Source organism: Athene noctua, chromosome 25 (assembly GCF_965140245.1).
Source record: "Athene noctua chromosome 25, bAthNoc1.hap1.1, whole genome shotgun sequence".
In the NCBI taxonomy this organism is placed as follows: Eukaryota; Metazoa; Chordata; class Aves; order Strigiformes; family Strigidae; genus Athene; species Athene noctua.
Window position 1 is genome coordinate 5,233,280 of NC_134061.1, and position 21,392 is coordinate 5,254,671.

The 21,392-nt window shown below is 55.0% G+C and overlaps 1 protein-coding gene across 5 annotated transcripts; it reads left to right on the forward strand.

Moving 5' to 3' along the window:
* The first annotated feature begins 290 nt into the window (after positions 1-290).
* Positions 291-21,370, forward strand: PLEKHM1 (pleckstrin homology and RUN domain containing M1). Of its 5 annotated transcripts, XR_012635168.1 has the most exons (14): positions 291-353; positions 864-1,309; positions 4,626-4,717; positions 6,394-6,641; positions 7,819-8,454; positions 9,696-10,077; positions 12,667-12,907; positions 13,390-14,298; positions 16,009-16,154; positions 16,312-16,505; positions 16,956-17,019; positions 17,587-17,744; positions 18,094-18,378; positions 20,541-20,647. XR_012635168.1 is itself a non-coding variant. In XM_074926830.1 (13 exons), the coding sequence occupies exons 3-13, from the start codon at positions 4,676-4,678 to the stop codon at positions 20,668-20,670; spliced, it is 3,150 nt and encodes a 1,049-aa protein (XP_074782931.1). In that variant the 5' UTR covers positions 291-353; positions 864-2,038; positions 4,626-4,675; the 3' UTR covers positions 20,671-21,370. The 5 variants fall into 5 exon arrangements, 4 of the variants coding, with proteins under 4 accessions (XP_074782931.1, XP_074782928.1, XP_074782932.1 ...); XM_074926830.1 differs by lacking the exon at positions 18,094-18,378 and having other exon boundaries at positions 864-2,038; positions 20,541-21,370; XM_074926827.1 differs by lacking the exon at positions 18,094-18,378 and having other exon boundaries at positions 20,541-21,370.
* The last annotated feature ends 22 nt before the right edge of the window (positions 21,371-21,392 follow it).

Genomic DNA, 21,392 nt, shown 5'->3' on the forward strand with positions numbered 1-21,392 from the left:
GTGTGTCCGTGGTACATGTGTGTACATGTGTGTACACGTGTGTCCGTGTGTGTGTCCGTGTGTGTCCGTGTGTACACGTGTGTACACGTGTGTCCGTGTGTGTGTCCGTGGTACATGTGTGTACACGTGTGTACACGTGTGTCCGTGTGTGTCCGTGTGTACATGTGTGTACACGTGTGTCCGTGTGTGCCCAGCCGTGTACCCGCCCAGCGCACGTGCCCGCCCGTACCCGTGAGCGTGTGGCCCGGCCCCTTGGACCCGCCCCCTGCGCGCTGACGTCACGAGGGGGCGGGGCCTGCGCGCTCCCGGCACGGCCGGTACTTCCGGGTTCCCCGGGCGGAGGCGCGGAGCCGGTGAGCGGGGGGCGGGGGCCGGCCGGGGGGGGGAGGTTCCGGGGTGCGGGGCGATGGGGCGCAGACGGGGGGTGCGGGCATGGGGTGACCCCAACCCCCCCGGCTGCCGGCCCCGCCCCGGGCAGGCTCTGCCCGCCCCCCCCGCAGGGCCCGATCCCCCCGAGCCACGACCCCCGCCACGCGCGGGCAGCGCTCCAGCGGCCCTGGCCCTGCGCCGAGCCCCCCCCGCCGTGGGGCAGGTGCCGCTTTCCGCCGCGTCCCCGGGGGGGTCCTGGCGTCTGCTCCGCGCTCCGCTCCCCCGGCGCTGACCCCCCAAACCCCCCGCAGACCCGCCCAGCGCAGAGGCCCCCGCGGGATCCCCAGCTTCCTCCGGTTTATTGCGCGTTGCGTTCCCTATAAATGACATTTTCTCACTTAAAACAAGCGGCTGTGAACGAGCTCTGGGTAGTTCTTGTGTCCAACAGAAAACGGGGAGTTTAAAGAGCTGATTTCTTGCCGCCTTCCTTCCAGTGACCCCCAGTGCCCCCATCAAGGGATGCGAGCCGCCCGCCCTGTCAGATGGCCACCGAATCGACCCGGAAACTCCTGCGCTGGCAACCCGAAGCGGTGCAAAAATCGGGAGTATAAATACGGGGACATCTCGCTGTCACACGCTGGGGGTTTCACAACCCGCCTCGGCCTTGCGCCGTGGCTCTGTCGGCGGCAACGCTGAGGAGCATCGACCCCAGCTTTACCTGCGGCCCTGGCAGGTTGTAGTCAGGTGCAGAAGCAGGTGACAGCCTGAATGAAATTTTCATTTGTGAGTGCTTGAGAAACACAATCTTGCCATCAAGGGCGGTGCTGGGAGCTCAGCGGCTGGTTTTCCTCCCCCAGCCGCTCCTGGGCGTCCTACTCGGTGCGCGGGGGCAGAAGTTGGAGGGCTTCGTCAGCAGCGACTCTTCTCCGTCCCCCATCAGGTTTGTCAACTGCAAGGAGGACGTTTCCGCGGGGAAGAGGGTGGCACGTTGGTCCCTGTCCTTGACGCGATGCCTGCGCTCCTGTAGTGGGATGGCGGCCGGGCTGGGCGCAGGGAAGGACCTGAAGTTGGATGCAAGGGTCCTGCTGCTGCTGCCAGCTGGGGCTGGGCTCTAACCCTGCCTTAACCCTCACCGAATTATCTCCGAGGGGTTTTATCCTCCAACAAGCCAATCCGCTGGCCGTGCCAGCTGGCTTCTCTGCCTCTGTGCTGCTTCTGCTCGGGGTCGGGCTGTGTGCTGAGCGTGGCTGGGCGTGCGCGGGCTCCGAGGGGAAGGCAGGAGCTGTGTAGGAGGAGAGGGCTGTCCCGACACCAGCCCTTGGAGCCACCGTCCCTCAGAGCCCTCATTTCCCTGGGGTGGAGGGTGACTGGCACAGCACTCGTGCTTGGAAAATGACTGGCTCCGCGTCCAGGCCTTGAGTCACCAGTTCACGCCGTCGTCGTGGGCTGTTGTTTTCCGTTTGCAAAGCACGAGCGGTGACCTGCTGTTTATTTATAACTGGGAGAGCGTCGCTTGTTGGGAGACTGAAGAGCCGAGCTCTGGGACGGGGTCTCTGCCTCTCCTGGCACAAGGCTTGGTTTGAACAAGCCGTTCCTAAAGAATTTGGCTATTTTGCAGCAGTTTGGTAAATAAACAGCTCTGCTCTCGCACCGGCGACTCTCTTCCTCGGTAGGTTTAACCACACCAGCTTGCTGGCTGTTTTTATTTCTCACTTGGTTTATTTTCTTTGTCTTACTCGAGCTGTTGTACTCTGCGCAGCCTTCGGGGTGGTGACTACTGGGAAACGGTGTGGGGGTTTTTCTGCTGTAGAAGGGCTTGACTCTGCATTTGCACATCCATCCCATCTCTTACCCTTTCAAGATCACAAGGAACAGCCGTGACTTTCCAGGATCTGCCTGGAAGTGCTCCGGAACCCTTCAGGTCCTTCTAGAGCTGGTTAGCCCGGCACCCGGGCCGCTGGTCCAAGTTCCCCATGTTTCACTGAAGACTTGTGTTAGGTGAAATCCTCCTTGGAGCTTGTTCGTTGCACTCGTTATTCAGGGAAATGCTATCCCAACAGAAGCGGAGCCATGTAGATTCACGACGCTGGAATAAACTGGTTGGACTGGTCGTGGTGGGAGTGGAGAGTCCCGTGGTGAAGGTGGCAGGTGTCCTCCTCCGTGTCTTGCCTCCTGCAGACGATGGGAGAGGTGATGCTGACAAAGGAGCCTGTGTTTTGGGGGAATACCACTCACTTAGTAAAATCTGGACGAGGTCTTTGTAAAAACAACGCTGTCACCCCCTCCCCTGTCACCGTCTGGGGACACCGGGGTGGCTGACACCGAGAGCACAGAGGGCGGGTGCAGTCCTGGAGCTGAAACACCCGCGCTGCCTCTCTGGGCATGAGAAATGTCCCCCTGAGCTCACGGCTTACGTCTCCCACCCCAAGCTCTTGCACCCTGAATGTGTCTTGGGTGGGATGTATCGCTTGTTTGTAGGGCGCATGCAGGAGGTGGCAGGGAAGGGGGCAGAGGCTGCCCGGCCCCGAGGAATCTGAATCTCCCACGGAGGGCAGAGGTGGGATGGCTCTCTGCGGTCACTTAGGTGTCCCCTCGCTCCCCCCAAAAACCCCCAGCAGCACCTCAAGCCTCTAAGCCAGAGGTTAATGTTCCTGTAATCACTGCGCTCCCCCATTTCTGTGTTGCAACCCGAAGAAAGGAAATCTTATGACAAGTCATGGTGAAAACGGTTTCCTTTTTTATGAAATTGTCTACGAACTCTGAAAACACTGAGGATCAATCCAGGGTTTGTCCCCAAAGAGTTCCTGACCTGCTGGTCTGAGCAGGACCGGCTGGTGCAGTACATGCACAGGGTGCTCTGCGTCTGGGCTGCTCTGGATTCAGGCTGCCCTGGGTTTAGGCTGCTCCAGATTTGGGCTGCTCTGGATTTGGACCACCGCTGCCTTGGGGACTGGCCGTGGCTGTGTAGGAACTGGTCTGCAAACCATGTTTGTGCCCTGGTTTGATGGCTCATGGTGTAGAGAGAGGGGCAGGTTGAGGCCATCAGTTCTGCTTGGGAAAAGTTCTGGGGGTTTGGTGTTGTCTTGGAAATAAATTCTGGAGTATCGATGCCATACCATGCCCGTTGTCTGCTGTGGGCATACCCCAACCATGCGGTCAGCTGCTGGGCTTTCTCCATTTCGATGACAAGGGATTCCACCTCAAGGGAATACATTTCTTCTTCAATCTCTCACATCCTCAGAAAGCTTTACTGGTGCTGGAGCAGCTCTCAGTACCAGGACACACTGTTTGAGCAGGGATGCAGCCGTGCAGCCACCATCTCGCTGACAGCTGCGTGCTCTGCTCGCAGAGCCTCCAGGCACAGCTTGGTTTCAGCAGACGCCTCTGAAGAACAGGGCAGGAGGCCAGAAGTCAAAGGTCCCTTGTTGTCTGCAAACACTCTGCAGTTGCAGATGACCCCGACAAGGCTGCCCTGCCTGCTCAGCTCTGTTTTTTGCAGGGTTTCCCGTAGCAGGAGGGCTGATTTTTTTCTCACCAAAACCAGCTGCAGCAGAGCAGCCCTGCCATCCACACCTCCAGGAGCGGGAACATCCTGGGGTTCATCTGAATGGAGCAACTGGAGACCTGATGGAGAACCTGCACCTTCCTTCCTCTGTGCCATCGGGGCGAGTGCCCGGGCACCTCTGAGAGGGTCCATTCCAGCTGGGTTTGGCTCTGGCGAATACTGGAAAGAAGAGCTGTCGTCAGCTCTCCGGGGTCTGCTGGGGGGTGACATGCATCTGTCTGGGCCACGTTAATGCTGTGCACATGGTTTTTGAGTGCTGTCGTTCAGGCTCACTCACGAAGTGCCTGTTTTGATGTCCTTGCTGGCGCCTGGGCATTGCGAGTGATGTGGACACAGAAGGGAAGCAGTCCCTGGCCCTGTGTGCATCACTGCTGGCTTCGCCCCAGCGTCACACTGAGGTTTAGGGCTGCCTGCAGGCAGCTTGCAAGGGTTAATTAGTCCTTCTTGCAAGGGTTAATTACTCCCTCGGTCTCTTGGCCATGCTGTGTTTTGCCTGAAACTCTCCTGCTCCCTGGGAAGCGTGGCGTGTTGCGATGTGGTCGTAGGTGGGTCCCAGCTCGAATCCAACAGCGGCCTGGCCAGGGTGCACGATCCCTACCTCCTGCATGGCGGTGGGTGCCCTTTGCACGGCAGGTGAGTCAGATCTAATCCAAACGGGTGCTCAGACGTGCTCCTCCTCCTTGTCCCAAAGGTGACATGTGAAGGCAGCGCCCGGCGTGGGGAGCAGCAGCAGCAGCTGAGATGCATTCGAGCCACGCTGATGACCCCAAGGAAGCCATACAGGTGAGTGAGACGCCCTCAACCTGCCCAGATAGCTCCAGTTACTCCCCAGTGCAACTCCAGTTACCGGCGGGGACGTGGTAGGACTTGTCATTGTTGCCAGCTGGGATTGGGATGATTTATACAGCAAAGGGTGATGGGCTTTCTGACAGAGTCCTTGATAGTTTGTCTGGTGCAGGGGGGTTAAAGCAAACAGGTGGGCTCTGAGTTAAATCACACCGGACTCTACCTTGGGCTTTTCCCCTCGTGGCGTGACCCAGTGTGGGGCAGGGGAGGGTGCTCAGACCTGATACCTGGGTGAAGGAGCATTGCTGCTCGCTCTATTTGGGTTTCTTTACCCAGCTTTGGGAGTCTAAACACGTTTAATGAGCAAAGTTCAAACCTGGCGGTTCAAACGGGTGTTTAATTCATCCTACAGCAGAATTAATTCATGCATGACAGATAAAATCATTTGCACTCTTTAATCCTGTTAGCCCACAGTTGCTGCTTGCAGGCGGGTTGCTTATGCCAGCAGATCTGCGGGGCAGCTGGAAAGCAGCTCCTGCTGCAAGAGGCATCCCCTGGTACGGGCAGGGGGAAGGTGCCTGTTCCCCCGGCTGCTGTCCTTGAACTACAGCTGCTGGAAATCTTATTTAGATGCTGAAAAAAATATCCCAGGCTGGAAATTTAATATGGGTTTGTGCAGCCAACCCAGACTTGAGTCAAAAATCTTCCCTGCCCCAGTCGCAGAGGCTGATGCCATTCAGCGTTCGCCTTGAATGCTGCGTGATTGATGCCAAAACATGAATTGTTTGATGAGGTCCCGGCTGAATTTGCAGTGTTTGCCAAATGCCTGCTGGGAAGTGCAACTTTCGTTTTAAATAAGGTTGATTGAGACATCCGGGCTCAGCTGCGTTAAAAAAAAAAAAAAAATCCTCTCCACCAGTGTAAAATTGCTAAATTCACTGAACTTGCTTCTTTTCAACGGGTGTGACAAAGAGGGAAGCAAAGCTGCTGGAAGGTAAAATTACCACATTCCAGGTTCAGAGCCCACTGAGTCTCTCCAAAGGCAGTAGTTAAACCCCAGCCGTCCTTCCAAAAGCACCTTTTGGGGGGAGCCCATCCCCAGCAGTGCCTGTGGGTTAACCAACACAGACGAGCTGCCGAGAGCGAGATCGATGGCTTTGATTTCTGCTGGCAGGACTTGTTAGCGCGTCACATGCTGCTTGGGCTGATCTGCACGAGTTCAAGTGGTATCGCAGCCCTTGTTATGGGTTACCTCCTTCGAGTTTCGAGTTTCTTACCCATGCTTCTTTAATCCTTGTGTTTCTCCCGAGCAAACGCTTGGACAGAGCTGATTTCTTTTTCTCCCCATTCTCTTCAGCAGTTTGGTGTGTGCAGAGGAAGCACTGCACGCTCTAAAGGCAACCCCAGCAACCCAGTGGGCTCCAAAATACCAGCTAAAATTGCATAAATTACTCATTTAAAAAAAAAAAAAAAAAGCCAGATGAACTGTGATGCCAAGAGCATGAGTCCCCAGCTTGACCAGTTTAGCTATCGTGCTCCCTAACATCCACAGAAAGCAGGAGCTGCATGGTGCTTCACTCTGGATGAGCCTTGCAGTTTTTGAGCCCTTTTATATGAAAGCTTTCCTAATACTTAGTTTTTTATAATCCGAGCACGTACCTTCTGTCTCACAGCTGATCAAGAAGCAACTGGTGAATGCCATCAAGGCGTTGCAGAAGCAGTACGTGACCTCAGATGCCGTTGTAACCAGTGACGATGGGAATGCAAACACCCTCTGCAGCGCCCTGGAAGCCGTTTTTGTGCATGGGCTGAAGGCGAAGCACATAAAGACAGAGAGTGGGGGGAAAGGGAAGAAAGCAGGGGGTCGGGGACCCCTTCCCCAGCCGGTCTTCTGGGGTCTGCTGAAGAGCATCACCCATCGGTGAGTGCCCATCCCTGCCGAAAGGTGTTTGCACACTCAGGTTTATCCCCTTTCTTTAGTGCAAAAGCCATTTAGCCATGGGCTGATGTCCCCAAACAGTTGAGGAATGAAATGCTGCTGCCAGCTGAGGGCACACCCCTTTCTTATTTATTTTTGGGTGCCAGGCTGTATATGGGGACTCCGTGTCCCTGGTGGGGCCCCCGTGACCATGCTGGTGTACGGCGCAGGGGTCTGGTCTCTCTTCTAACCTGGATCAGCTGGGGATGGTTGGCCTCCGTTTCCCCATGTCCCGACCAGCCTTTGAGGAGGTCTCGCCTGGGTAACTATTGTTATTTGCTGGGGTTTTTCTGAGCCACTCCCTAAGCAGAGTCCTCCCACACTAAACAACAGCCCACACACAAATAGTTTTGAAAGCCTCATCTAACTCCATCACCGACTCTTAAATTATGAAAGAGCAGATGAAAATAACACTTTCACATGCTATGGGGGATATTTTCATGCCCTTTGAAGATTTTTTTTTCTTCTTTCTTGAGAGACAGATTTAAAAAAAAAAATTACAAAACTTTTGCTCTTTTTCGTAGCATCAGCAGTGCTGACATGAGCTGGGGACAGAGAGGGTGAGGGAGGGTGCTGTCGCTGTTGGATTGGGGAGAAAATGGTTGAAGTCAGGAGGCTGAGATTGCTTGAGGAGCTCAACATGAACCACACTTTTCTGGGGGGCTGCTGCAGCAGTTTTCACTGTGTTTTGGATGATTTTTAAATTGGAAGCTGGGATTTAGACACTCAGTTGTCACCAAGGAGTACCCAACCAGAGCAAGCCCCACCAGTGTGCAGGGATAGTGGGAATTTCTCCCTCAGCATCCTTGTTCCAGGGTGAGCGATGTGTGGGAGATGCCTTCAGCCAGAGAGAGGAGGAGCACCCAGAGGCACCCCAGGGATGCCTGGGGTCATTACCAACGTATTTAGCTTTGGGGTATTTAGGACCTCTTTTTCCTTCATGATAAACGAATGCTTTCCACGAAGGCAGGAGATTTTCCACAGCCTTTTTTGTCCCAGCTCCCCATAGCAGAGCAGGCTGGGCAGTTCCTGGTGGGGAATCTGCCCCTCCTGCACCCTGTGATGGACTGAAACCAGAACCACTCATGTCCTTTTCTGTTCTTTCTCTCGCTTTCCCCAGAAATATTGTCTCAGAGCTGGAACAACTCATCTTTATCAATACGGACGTTGGCCGCTGCCGAGCCTGGCTGAGGCTGGCTTTGAATGATGGCCTCGTGGAGTGTTACTTGAAGCTGCTGCTGCGGGAGAGGTCCCGGCTGCCCGAATACTACCAGGCGACCGCTCTGCTCCTAGATGCTGAAGAGTGTGAGTTTCTCCTTAGCTACTTGCAGGGCTTATCATCCTTAACCTTCGAGCTCTCCTATAAATCAGCAGTTTTGAACGAGTGGACTGTCACCCCTCTGTCCCTGTCTGGTCTGTGTCCTGTTTCGGAGCTGTTGGAGCCTCTCACGTCCTCGACATCTGAACCCCACAGAAAAGCCTCGCTGGGTTCGATCTCCCAATCATCAGGATCAGATGATATTGAGATTCAACCTTCCGTCCTACCCATTGGCAAAGCCAGTAGCAAAATCAAGCTCACGTCGTCCTCACTGAGCCTTAACACCACGAGCTCGTCCCAGCTCTCCTCCAGCCTGGGCTCCGACAGCGTCCTCCCCGCTCACTGCACCCGCAGCCCCGAGCGGAGCGAGGAGCCGCTCTCCTGCGACTCCGCCCTGGGGACGGCCACCGCCGAGGACCTGGACAGGTCACTGCAAGAGTGAGTCTTTTCCCAGATCTCCTCTTCAAAGGGATATTTAACCCCCTCCCAGGCTCTCATTTATTTTGTCTCTATAGGCAGGAAGGCTTTCTCCCCTGTTTCTCTTTAACAAGCTATTTTTTTTTTCTCCTGGAAAGAGCCTGAAGGGTAAAAAGAAATGCTCAGCACGGCTTGTTGGGATCCTGCTGCCACGGCAAATGAGCTCCTGCCCACTGAAGTATGGGTCCATGCTCTTTACCAAGGCAGAGATGTCAGAAAAATGCTGCTCCCCAGTTTCAGGAATGTCACATCTCCCTGGCGTATGCTGGGGGATGCTCTGAGGCTTTCTGCAGGGGGAAGGAAATAAGTTTGGTCACAGGAAAGGGTTATAATTTGCAGCTTCACCAGATAATTTAGTGGAGGGAGGTTGTTAGTTTCTCATCCTCATGATTTATTTCTGCCAAACACCCAGCACAAAGATTTGTAGCAGGTTATATAAGCTCTGAGTAATCAGTAAATATTTTCCCTGCCACATTTAAAACCTGGCTTTGAAGGATCCTGGCTTCAGGGTGCTGGTTGGCGAAGTCACCCACTTCCCAGTAAGGGTCTTCAGGAGGTTTTAGAGCTGCAGTTGTTCTTCCCCGTTGATAATGCCATCATTACCTACTTCTAAGATGTTGCATCTTATGGTGATCCTGGAAGAACCTGCCATGATTGGATTAAACTCGTGATGGAAAGATGTCATTTTGAATTTTAATCTTGGGCTGGTTTAATTCGACCTAGCTGGTGACGAAGCAGGGGCATGGGAACAGCATCTTGTCTGGCTGGGCTCCACTAAGAATTGCTCATTAATGGTTATGAAAACATTTGAAATTTGGCACAGGGCTGGATACGTGTCTGGGAGCTGCACATGGGGCTGGGGCTGTGGGGAGCACCCAGTGCTCTCCCTCCGTTAGGAGATGTCCATCGGAAGCAAAATAAACCCCGTTAATGTGCATCATTTGGAAGTGCATCCTTTCCCGGGAGGGGTCCTTGCCTGCAGTGGGGTTAACTGCTGCTCTGTAGGGCACAAATCACACATTTTTCTGTTAGCACAATCGGCACCACAGGGGGTTTTTTGCAGCTGTACAGCGCTGCCAGCCCGCAGGAGACGAGCAGTGATGCTGAGCCCTTTTTTGGGGCTGTTATAACTTGCAATAAGTGTTTTTTTTATAGGTTCTGATTAACATAGCTCTGTTTAACCTGGTCACTTCTGTTTCAAGGGTGTTGTCCGAGTTCAGCAAAGCCAAGCCAAGCCTGGAAGCCCCAGAGGGACGGCTGGTCCAAAGCACACTGGGCTGCTCCCCCTGGCAGCCCGCCTGCCCCCCGGCCCCAGCGCCCTGCGCCCCAGCCCCGGCAGCTCGCCAGCAGCCGCCCCCCGACAGTCCAGGCTGTGCTCAGCTGAGTGCCACGGTGGCCACTGGCGATGGGGCTGGGGATGTGGCACCACGAGCCGGTGGCACAGCTGGCGTTTGGGCCCCGCGACGAGGCAGTCCGAGCAGAGGAGAGACAGGCGGCAGCGGCACAGTGGGCGGCAGCGAGGCGAGCCAGGCAGTCCGCAGCCCGACGCCTGAATACCTCCTCTCTCCGCTGCTGGGTTGTCCGGTAGGTGTTACGGTTGTCTGGCAGCTCACTTGCTATCATCTCCTTGTTTTTATGCTTCCTGACCGGCAGATCTAATGCAAAATGAGAGTAAAACTGGTGACAGCTTCTGAGTAGGCACTGGTTTCCCCAAATATCTTCTGTGCTGCTTCCACTCTCCTGGCAGCAAGTTGGTTGTAAGTGATGCTTCCCGCTCCATGAGCATCTTCCTGAACCCCATGGAACTGAATCCCGTGGCTGAACATGAGCCAGCAGTGTGCCCAGGTGGCCAAGGAGGCCAATGGCATCCTGGCTTGTGTCAGCACTGGCGTGGCCAGCAGGGACAGGGAAGGGATCTGAGCCCTGGGCTCAGCACTGGTGAGGCCGCCCCTCGCTGAGTGGGTTCAGTTTTGGGCCCTCACCCCAAAAAGGCCATTGAATGACTCGAGCGTGGCCAGAGAAGGGCAACGGAGCTGGGGCAGGGTCTGGAGCACAGGTCTGCTGGGGAGCGGCTGGGGGAACTGGGGGGGTTCAGTCTGGAGAAGAGGAGGCTGAGGGGAGACCTCCTGGCCCTCTGCAACTCCCTGCCAGGAGGGGGCAGAGAGGGGGGATGAGTCTCTGGAGCCAAGGCCCCAGCGCCAGGCCCCGAGGGAATGGCCTCAAGCTGCCCAGGGCAGGGTCAGGCTGGCTCTGAGGAAGGATTTCTGTGCAGAAGGGGCTGTTGGGCGTTGGAATGGGCTGCCCAGGGCAGGGGGGGAGTCCCCGGGATCCCTGGGGGGGTTGAAGAGTCGGGCTGAGCCAGCGCTGAGGGATCTGGGGGAGTTGGGAACGCTCAGGGTGACGTTCATGGTTGGGCTAGAGGAGCTTCAAGGGCTTTTCCAGCCCGGATGATTCTGGTATTCTGTGAACTGTGTCCATGCCACTGCCCTCAGGGAAATTGGGTCAAAGTCCATATTCACTGGTAAAAGAGGCACCAAAACTTTTGAAACCTGCCTGGCCTGCCAGTCATCCCTTGCCAAGAGCGGCTGCCACAGGAAGTTTTTTGTTTTGTTAACAGTATCTGGAGAGTGATGAGCTCTCACACAAATCTGGCCGCAAGCTGTATGCAAGCCAGTAAAACAGCCTGAGAGTCAAGTTTCTCTTTGGGACTTTTCTTCATTTATGGTCCACACAAAAGGAGAGAAAAGGGTTGACTGGACAGGAAACAAATTAGTTTTCCAGTGGAAAAATATTCACGCAGCACATCTGTTCCCAGAGCAGGATGGCATTCCCTGGTGCTTAGGCTGGCTTAAACGGTGGCGGATTTCCCCTGCTGCCGCCGAGATGTTGATCCGCTGGCTTTTGCTTTTAGGAAACTCTTTGAACATCTTTGTCCTCTGTCGAATTTTTTACTGATTTTTCCATCCTGGTTCCCATTGTTTCCATCTTGGTTCCCATCATCTCCATCCTGGTGAGGTTAAGATATACTTCATACCCCCCCCCCGAAATGGTTTGTCTTTTTGGTCTCTGCTCCTTTCAGCTCCCTCCCAGTTATCCCATTTCCGCTTCTTCCTCATGGCATTGGGCCAGTTTGACCTAATCTATGTATAACATACGGTGTCAACAGGAAATTCCCCCCTGCTTTCGCATGACTCACGGAGCGACCTGCATTCCTGCTCCGGGAGTGAGACGAGCCTGCCTGTGCGCTGGGACCTGCACCGCAAGCCACCCGTGATCCTCGCTGCAGGGTGGTGACAGCTCTTCTGCTGTCATTTAATGTATTACTCAGAATTAAAGGCTTTTGGAAAGCAGGGTGGGGTAGTTGAGAAGTTGTTGCTGGTGGGATGCAGCCCTGGCAGGGATGCTCTGGGTCTCAGGAAGCTGCTCCCTTTGCCGAGGCACTGAGCTGGGTCACATTTCACTCCTGGTGTTTGTTCAGGAACCTTGTTCCAGAACCTCGTTCAGTTCTTGTAACCAGAAAAACTGCTGAAGAAGTTAACAGCCATGTTTTCTTTCAGCTTAACAAGGTTTCTTATGCTTATGGGTCTCATCGCCTCCTGACATATGGAGACAAAGGTTTCCTCCACCTTCCCTGCTTTGCTTTTTTCCTGTACGGATCAGGCCTGGTGTTTGTAGCATCTGCTTGTAAGCCATAAGTCTCTCTTTCACCCTGGACATCGTCTCTCTACTTTGCCCCATCTCTATTCTTTCTGGAACAAGGATGGTACTGCTGCTCCAGGCAACCTCATACACATCCATGGCAGGGCTGGTTTCTCAGTCTCTATCAGAAATACTTCATGGACCAGATATCTTTTATGTGGTTACTGCCAGGAATGTGCTCTCCTCTGAGCCCTCAATGATTTTAGGGGGCAAGAACTGATCCATTTTGGAGTTTATAATACCACCAGTATATGATCCCAGTATTTGCCAGCTGCCAGCCCAGTCCTGAGGGACATTCCCTGATCGGAGGGAGCAGGGGAGCCATCGGCGAGGGAATGGCCAGCATCGCTGCCTGGGGTTCACTCTGCTCAGGAGCAGCCCCCATGGAGGGGTCACTGTGGGCATGTGTGTTTCAGGGGCACAGGATGCTTGATAAGTTTGATAATTAATATATTTATTATTATTTTTGAACAGAAAAGAAAGAGCTGGATCTCAGAAGATGATTTCTACAGACCTTCCACAGGAGAGAGCAGTGAAATCATGGCCGACACCAACGGCTTTGGGCCCGAGGGGGCTGGTGAGGGGCTGGCCCCAGGGCTCATTAGTGCTCTGGACTTGGAAAGGCTCTCGGTGCCATCCTCAGAGAGCGGGAAGCCCAAAATGTCACCCGAACGAGAACAAAAGGGCTTCAGCGTTGTGCACCGCAGGCAGATGGGTACGTGCCGCCCTCCTCTCTCCTGCTTTCGCTGAGCACCTACGCTGGGCAGCGCTCAGGGGCTGGGGGGTGTTTTGGCTGAGGGGCTGTTTGGGAAGCACCCGTTTGCCGTTGCTGAGCTGGTGGCAGCACTGGAAGCTGCAGAAGGCAGTGGGGCAGCGTCCCTTGGCGTTGCTGAGCCCATGATGGCTCTGGTGGAAGTGTTTTAGGAGTGGGGATGCACTGGGTGCCTCTGCTCCATGTCTCTGTCCAGCCTGCAGGACATGTTTCCTTTATGCTGTCCCACTCATTCTCAGCCTCAAACCCCAAATACAGGTGGGCAGGTGATGGAGACCAAGGTCCTATAAACCCCTGCCCCATCCCACTGTCCACCAGGACAAAAGCTGTGCTGCCTCTGTTTGCTCACTGCGAGCATTGGCTTTTCTCACTCCACTGGCTTGCCCCTCTTTGGTAAAAACTGACACATCTGCTTTTTCGCCCAGGTCTTTCCAACCCTTTCCGAGGGCTCCTGAAGCTGGGCAGCCTGGAGCGGAGAGGAGCCATGGGGATATGGAAGGAGTTTTCCTGCGAGCTGTCACCACTGGAGCTCCGGCTCTTCCTGGACCACGAGGACCGCATCTGTGTCGAGAGCTATTCCCTGCTGCGGTGCGAGTCGCTGGCGCTGACGCACTCGGATGGCCGTTTTGAGCTGGTTTTCCTGGGGAAAAAACTCTACCTACGAGCTCCTTCTCGAGACGAGGCTGAGGACTGGTTGGACAGGATCCGTGAGGCTCTGCAGAAGTGCCGGCCTCAGCTGGAGGAGGAGGAATGGGAGACACTGGAGTATCCGGAAGACGGTGGCGAAGGCCAGCCCGTCCAGAGCGACTCCGCTGCTCTTCTCCAGTACAGTGACGTGCCTGGGAACAGCTTTGACTGGACTTCAGCTCATGAACCGGAGCTGGATGCAATAAAAGAGGCTGTTCTGTACGTGGACGTAGACAAAACCTGGGTCCCTTTTATTTTTTCCCTGTCTCTAGAAACTTTAAAATGCTTTAAGGTCAGGAACAATGACAAAATTTTAAGCAACAGTTATGGTATAGAGACCATCCAGGACATCCTTCCAGACACAAGCCTTGGAGGACCCGCATTCTTCAAGGTGATCACCTCCAAAGCTGTCCTGAAGCTGCAGGCTGAGAACGCAGAAGAAGCGGCCTCGTGGAGGGAGCTGGTCCGAGGGGTGCTCATGTCCTACCTGGAGAGCGCGGAGGAGGCGCTGACGCTGGGTGGCAGCTTGGACGGGCATTCCCAGGTCATCCTGAAGAACATCGTGAAGGAAAACGGCTTCTTGTTGCAATACCTGGTGGCCATCCCCATGGAGAAAGGCCTGGACTCGCAGAGCTTCATCTGTGCAGGTACACATGGGCTTGGCCAAAAACCCAGAACCATCTCGGAGGATGACATTGCGTTCATTCAGGTTAACGAGGTGACATCAAATTAGAGGCACCCTGAGTCATGCCGACCCATTGCAGACCAGCTGCTGGTCTCCCCACCCAAACCCCAGGTAGCAGCAAAGCCCCTCACGGGGGCTTCCCGTCCCCAGTTGGTGGCACTTTTGGTGAGCCCCCCATGCTGAATGCCCAGCCCAGCCCAGCACAGGTCCAGCTGGGCTGTTACTGGGCTCCTCCTTAAGATGTTTATGGTACAGACAGTGGTGGGTCTTGGCTTGAAGGCAACCTTAGATGGACCAGGAGGCCCAGGACTCTCTTCCTGGGCATTTTGTGGCCCCAACCTGCGGGGAAAGCACAATCAAGAGCAAATGCTGTTTTTCCGGTAACGCAGCACAGGAGCGAACATTGTGATGGGTGTGACAAGCTGATTTTGCAAAACATTCCTTTAACCTTCCACTAACGCCTCTCAGCACGCGGGACAATGCTGGTTTAATAGGATAACACTCGCTGACCTCCACAGGAGGTATAATTTGCTTTTTACCTTTGTAAGTTAATTAAACTTCAGGTTTCTCTCCTGCTTAAATTGTATTTTTTGTACCCTCCAGCAGGTTGGATTTTTTTTTTTCTTTTAATCTCTCTTCTTTTTATATATTCTTTTTTTCCATTCTATTTGGTATCTACCTTCCCCTCCAGGCTCTGTCCTGCATCTTCCACCTACCAACAGATGGAGGCAGCAAGCTGAAAAGACAAATTCCCATTTTTTATGTGTAGGTTTTCTTAGCAGGCTGCCTGCCCCGCTTTCACCTCCCTCCCACCCTGACACCCAAGTCTGATGCAGGAGCGGTTTCTTTACGTGTCAGGGTGTAATGAGTGATAAAATCTTCTTTTTTTTTTTTTTTTTGATTAATTCAAAGAGCAACACCTGACCACCGTGAACTTTTCTTATGGGATGTGCTCTGGCGACCGCAGAGCATGAGGGGTGGGGTGGTAAAGCCTTCCCTGAGGATGCTGGAGGTTCACTTACGCATGATCAGTTATTTTAGAGAACTGAACCCATTAAAAATAGCACAAAGGGTTTTCCTGCCTTCCCGACTCCCAGTGAGATGCACTCTCTTTCAAGTCACTATAAAAACCCTGCAGATTTCCCCCAAGACCTGAGCTGTGTTCCTTCTGGCTCACCCACTGCTATAATAAAGGGGGTTTTTGCCTTAATCCATCCCAACCTCACTCCTTGCAGACAAGGATCCTGTGCAATGTGGTTTTGGTACCCTGCAGCGGCAGCGGGAAAGAGAAAGGCTGAGTGAAGGCAAAACAGGGTAAAGTTACTGGTGGAAGTGATGGGGCAGGCAGGTGGGATTTAGGTTCTTCCCTAAACCACTGGGATGTTTTCCTAAAAAAAAAAAGAAACTTGAACCACTTGATGAATTCAAGTGGGTTCAGGGATAGTCCAGTCTCCTTTGGACCATCATGGTCTTAAGTCGCAGCTCCTCGCCTGCAGGGAGGGGCTGGGGACCTCTGACTGAACATCCTACCAGCACTTTAGCTGATCTCCAACCCTTCCAAAAACTTTCCTTCCCCCATTCACCCCTCCCAAAAGTTTCTCCCCCCATCCTGGTGGTGAGGGGAACAGGCAGCGTGGGTCCCCTCTCACTGCCTCCCCTCGGCTCCCCCCAGGCTGCTCCAGGCAGATCGGCTTCTCCTTCACCAAGCCCAAGCTCTGCGCCTTCTCTGGCCTCTACTACTGCGACAGCTGCCACCGGGACGAGGAGACGGTGATTCCTTCGCGCCTTATCCACAACTGGGATCTGACAAAACGAGGGGTAAGTCTGGGCTTGGTCAGTGCAGGGAGCAGGGAAACGCTTCCTGAAGGTCCTTCTGAATGTTTCCACCACCAGCAGAGGTGGAGATGTCCACCCTGTGCCTCCCTCCGAGCCTGCTCCTTGGTGCATGCCCACCTCTTGCCTCTCTCTGCCCCAGGTTTGCCGTCAGGCTTTGAAGTTCCTCACCCAGATCCGTAACCAGCCACTGATCGACCTGAAGCTGGTCAACGAGAGCCTCTACGAGCACGTGGAGAGGATGGGCCGGATCCGCCGGAGCAGGGAACAGCTGAAGCTGCTGGGAGATTATCTCATCATGTGCCGGAGCGGAGCCCTGAAGGAGCTGAGCAAGCGGTGAGGCCCCTCTCTGGGTGACGTTACCCCTGCATCCTCCTCTTTGCACCCCAATGGTCTCCTGGTCCTCCTCATCGCTCGCTGTTGGAGCGGGGAGCGGTGCTGCTGAGGCATGGGCTGGTTCTTAGCTCCATGTCTGCTGAAAGGAGTTGTCCATCTGTTGGCTGGTTGAGATGTGACTCAGGAAACACCTTCCTGATAGAGGAGCTGCTGGCTGGACAGGAAACACCTGGGAAAATAGATGAAAGATTTATTTTCTTTTTCCCCTCCTTTGAAATGCTCTCACATGATTTCCACTGGCAGGGTTTGGGATGTGTGGCATGATGCAAAAATCAAGTTTACAGTGATTTTCTTCCAAGAGTCTGCATCATCCAGGCTCCCCTGTGCTCCAAAGCCATTGGAGATACGGTGGAAACCATCCACCATCTTCCTCTCTGTGCTTCTTTGCAGGCTGGATCACAGGCACTACCTCTTGGAGTGTCCCCACAAATACAGCGTCGCTGATCTGAGGCAGGTGAGAGCTTTGTGTGGTCCTGGGGATTTGCTGATGAAAACATCCTGGTTTCTGTCGAGCTTGGCACTTTATCATCAGCAGCAGAAGGTTTCAAACAGCTTTGTTTTCCTTTTGCCTTGCTCTCACCCATCACGTGCACTCTGCAAGCTTGCACATCAGCATAAAGGCAGATAATTGCCTTTATTTTATTTTAATTTACCAAAATAACTGGCACAAACCTATCCTCCAAGAACTACGAAGACCAGGCAAGATAAAGTATTTTGCCTCTGTTTAAGCCGCATTGCTGATGATGTGTCTTCATACAAACTTGTATCTATTGCACATAACGTTGGAGGTGATGGGTAGCTGGAGTTTGCATGGACTCCAAAGCCGGGAGCCCTGTCCCAGCAGGTGGTAGGTGCTGCTCTGGGGTCCTGCTGCGACCCAGGCACATGTTTAGGGTTGGTTTTGGAGGACAGCCTTGTCTTCACATAGCAACTCAAAGAATGGGTGTAATGTGGATTTTGCACAGTGCAACCCGGCGGGAGACTGGGCTCTGCGCCTGCCTGACCTATCTCTGCCCTGCAGATCGCTGACGGCGTCTTTGAGACCTTCCTGCAGTCTCTGCTCCAGTTTGCTTCCCATCACGTCTACAACTGCGACCTGTGCACCCAGCGTGGCTTCATCTGCCAGATCTGCAACAGCAGTGACATCATTTTTCCCTTCGAGTTTGACACTACCACCAGGTGAGCGATGTCCCCGTCACGTCCCGCCGCTGTGAGGCCGCCCTGGCTTTTCCCCAGAGCCTGGACTGTCCCCTGGGTCCCTCGTAGGGGCTGTCTGCTTTCGAGGCACGTAGCCCTCAGGTGGCCTGGAAATAGCTCTGAGCTGGTTGTGCATCCTTGTGGCACCTGTGTCCTTGTGGCACCCATGTCCTCATGGCACCCATGTCCTTGTGACACCCATGTCCTTGTGTCATCCACCTCCTCATGGCACTCACCATCCCCAAGATAATCCGAGCCAAAATTGGGCTGGTTTGGGGCAGGAGAAGGAGCTCACAGCGCCGAGATGTCACCGAGAAAGTTGTCTTTGCAGATTGAACATGCAGAACCGCCCAGCACCCTGCTGTCAGCCTGCAAAAGCCTGACTGCGTGCTGAGTCCCAGGGCAGCAGAGGGGCCAGGGGGAAGAGGAGGAGGAGGAGGAGGATGAAGGTGCCCCTGCCTCGCTCTCCTGGGCACCACATCTCTCATTCAAACTCAGCCTGGCCCCTTCCAGGGGTTCCAGGAGGGAAGGAAAAGCAGCAGCAGGACTGTTCGTACACCCCTCTACAACCAAGGAGGGGAGGAAGGACACACGGATACGCGTTAGGAGATAAACGGTGAGCAGCCCTAGGGACATGCTGGGGAGAGGCTGCGGATTCCCAGCAGGACGGGGGACACTGGCTTTTATCTGGATTTTTCTCCTGCCGGCAGAGCCCTTCACAGGCACAGGGCTCAGCAGCCGCTGACATCAGATGGGTGTGTTAGGAGGGGGGTGTTCATCCCCACCGTCAGGGTTTTCTGAAGAAATCGGCATCAAACTCCTCCAGCCCAGGAGCCTGTACGTGGAGAGGGATCCACATCTCGATGGTTGTTCGCTAATGAGTATAATCCTGGCAGAGAAGTTTTAATGGGCTGATGATCTGTGTGCTCCTGCTTTGCCTGGCGGTCCCTAAAATCGAGCAGCAACATCCCAAAGCTGCAGAAAACGCCGAGACCACGATCCTTGTGTACCTTGTTTACATGGTTGCAAATATTTCCGTGGCAGCTGAGCAGGATTGCTCACTCTCCCTCCTTGCCGCAGGGATTGTGCTTGTTATCGAGGACAACATCTCCAGGAGACTGACTTTCCCTCAAGAAAGAGCATACGGGCTCTGGAAGGAGCAGGCATGCGGGGCTGAGCTCTGCTGGCAGCCAGCCGGAGGTCTCATGTCCTGTAAAGCTAGGCTCTGAAGTTTGTTAACCTCTTTTTTTTTTTTTTCCCTGGTGGAGGAGGTTGTGCAGCAGGAAAGCAGCTCAACCAACATCCTCGCCAAGCTAAGCCCGGCTTCCTGCCCCTCTGCCCGCCCCGCGGGACAGCCAGCTGCCAGGGTCACGCCACCCCTCGCTGCAGGATGCGTCTGAAACACCTCTAACAATAACCTCGCAATCAGCCCCGCCGGGCACGGGACCTTCTCCTTCGCACGGCGGCGGCGGCCGCTTCCTGCAGCCGTTGCTCTGGCAGGTGGAGGCAGGAGGTTGCTGCTCGCTCAGAAACACTCAGGGTAAAAACCAGCCCCTGGCTTTGCAAATCCCTCCACCCTGCGCTCAGGGAGGAGCCACTGCCGCTGCTAATCCGGAGAAGCCACGTGAAAATAGTTCCGCTGGGAAAATGTCCAGCGCCAGGCAGCACCCCCACCCCGTCTGTCCGTGCACGACCCTTTCTGTGTGACTCGGGGTTGCAGCCGCCTGTCAGGAGCAGGATTTGACCGGGGCTGGGATACGTCACGGGCCCTTCCTTGGCGCTGCTGGGTGTTTCTCTGCTCCCCTCTCCATGGGTCCTTTGGGAAGTTAAGGCACTCAGTGGTATTCACACGTCAGTTGTGCACCAGGTATTTGCACTTGCAGGCATTTTAAAAATAACCCACTTGACCCGCTGGCATGTGGACAGGCTGCATTTTGCTGCTGCTGGCGAGGTGGGGGATTGTGCCTGGGAGTTCAGCCTTGGTAGCACGGCCTTTTCTTCTGTGGACTCAGGAGAAGCCGTGAACGCCCCTGGCAGAGCGGGGTGTCTCCTCCCTCCGCCCCACACAAGGTACCGTCCGTGGCTGTTTACATTCCTGCCGCGGCGCTGAGCCAGAGCAGGGAGGTCCTGGGCGGGCGCTGGCAAACCCTCCCCAGAGCCGGCCGGCTCAAAGGCGACGCCATCCCCGGCTGCCCGGCCCCTTCCCTGCGTCTCCGTGTCCCCACGCAGTGTCCCTGCCATGGCCGAGCCCCGCAGCCAGGCTTGGGGGGCTCCCGGCTGCACCCCGACCCCCGCGAGCCGAGGGTCCACACTCCGGCATTGAGCTGCACCCCGGCCCTGCCGGCGACGTGTCCCCAGCCGGGCTCTCTGCCATCACAGGATTTGAGTGTCTCAGCCTTGAAACTTTGCTCCTGTGCTGCCACCGCTTCAAAAGCGAGGTGTGAACCTCACCCATCGCCCTCTCTCATCTGAAAAAAAAAAAAAAAAAGGCAGCATGCTGGCAGCTGCCCGAAGCGCTGTTTCCGGGTGAGCTGCTGCTTTTGCTCTGCGCTTGCTAAAGGCGCATCTTTTGCTCAAGTAGTTACTGCTCCTGCTAGCAGGGTTCATCTTGAGCTCGAGCTGGCTCGAGCTGGAGCCAGGGCTCTTTGCTCAGCAAGCGCTTGGAGGAAACAGAGACGAGGAAGTGTCCCCAAATCTGGTTTGGTGGCGAGAAGTTCAGTCTTTGCTCTGACGTTACCAACAAGGAGGTGTTTTATTTTCCCCTTTGGTTTCTCCTAGGTGCAGCAAATGCAAAACCGTCTTCCACCGGGACTGCCAAGCCGGCACCAAGCCGTGTCCCCGCTGCGAGCGCCGGCAGAGGTACCGCCGCAAGCTGGAGGTGGAGGCCAGCACGGAGCCCAGCCCGTAGCAGCCAGGGACTGACTTCGACACGGCCCGGGGCTTCTCGTTGCGCTGAGGGGAAGGGGCCGGCGGGAGACCCCCCTGCCTGGGCCCTGATCCTACACCCAGCCCTCCCCCGGGACAGGGAGCCCGCTGGGTGCTGGGGCGTGGGTGCTCCTGCCCCACAGAGGGACCCTCTGCCCACCCAGGGCTGAGCAAGGGGGGCTGGAAAGGGCCGTCCCCCCACTCACACTGACTTGGGGACGCTCCCAGTCACCCTCCTGGTGCCAACCTGATACATCCCCTCCCAGTGGAAACCCAGCGGCTTTCCAGGGTGTAAATCCGAATTTCCAATCAAGGGTGTGGATAACTGACATTGATCAAAGCTCTAGTTTTTTAGGATGTTCGATACTGAAAAACTGGTATTTTTTTACGTGGGGGTTTTGCACAAGCTGGCCTGCTCCGGGGAGGTGTCGGCAGCCGTGCGGGGAGGGGGCAAAGTGACACTTGTGCCTTTAGGGACCTGCACGCCTCGGGGGGACCGCGGGGGCCGGGGCTGGCCGAGCATCTCCCGCTCGGAGAGAGCCCACCCATCACCGTGGCCTCCGGGAAGAGAGGGGAGAGAAGAGCCGAGCTGCTCCTCCCCACCTGCTGCTTTTAATCCTTGGAAGAAATTTTATTTTCCTTTCACCCTTCTCCATGCAACAATAAAGTTTATTTAACGACAAGCGAAGCCTCTTCGAGGTTTGC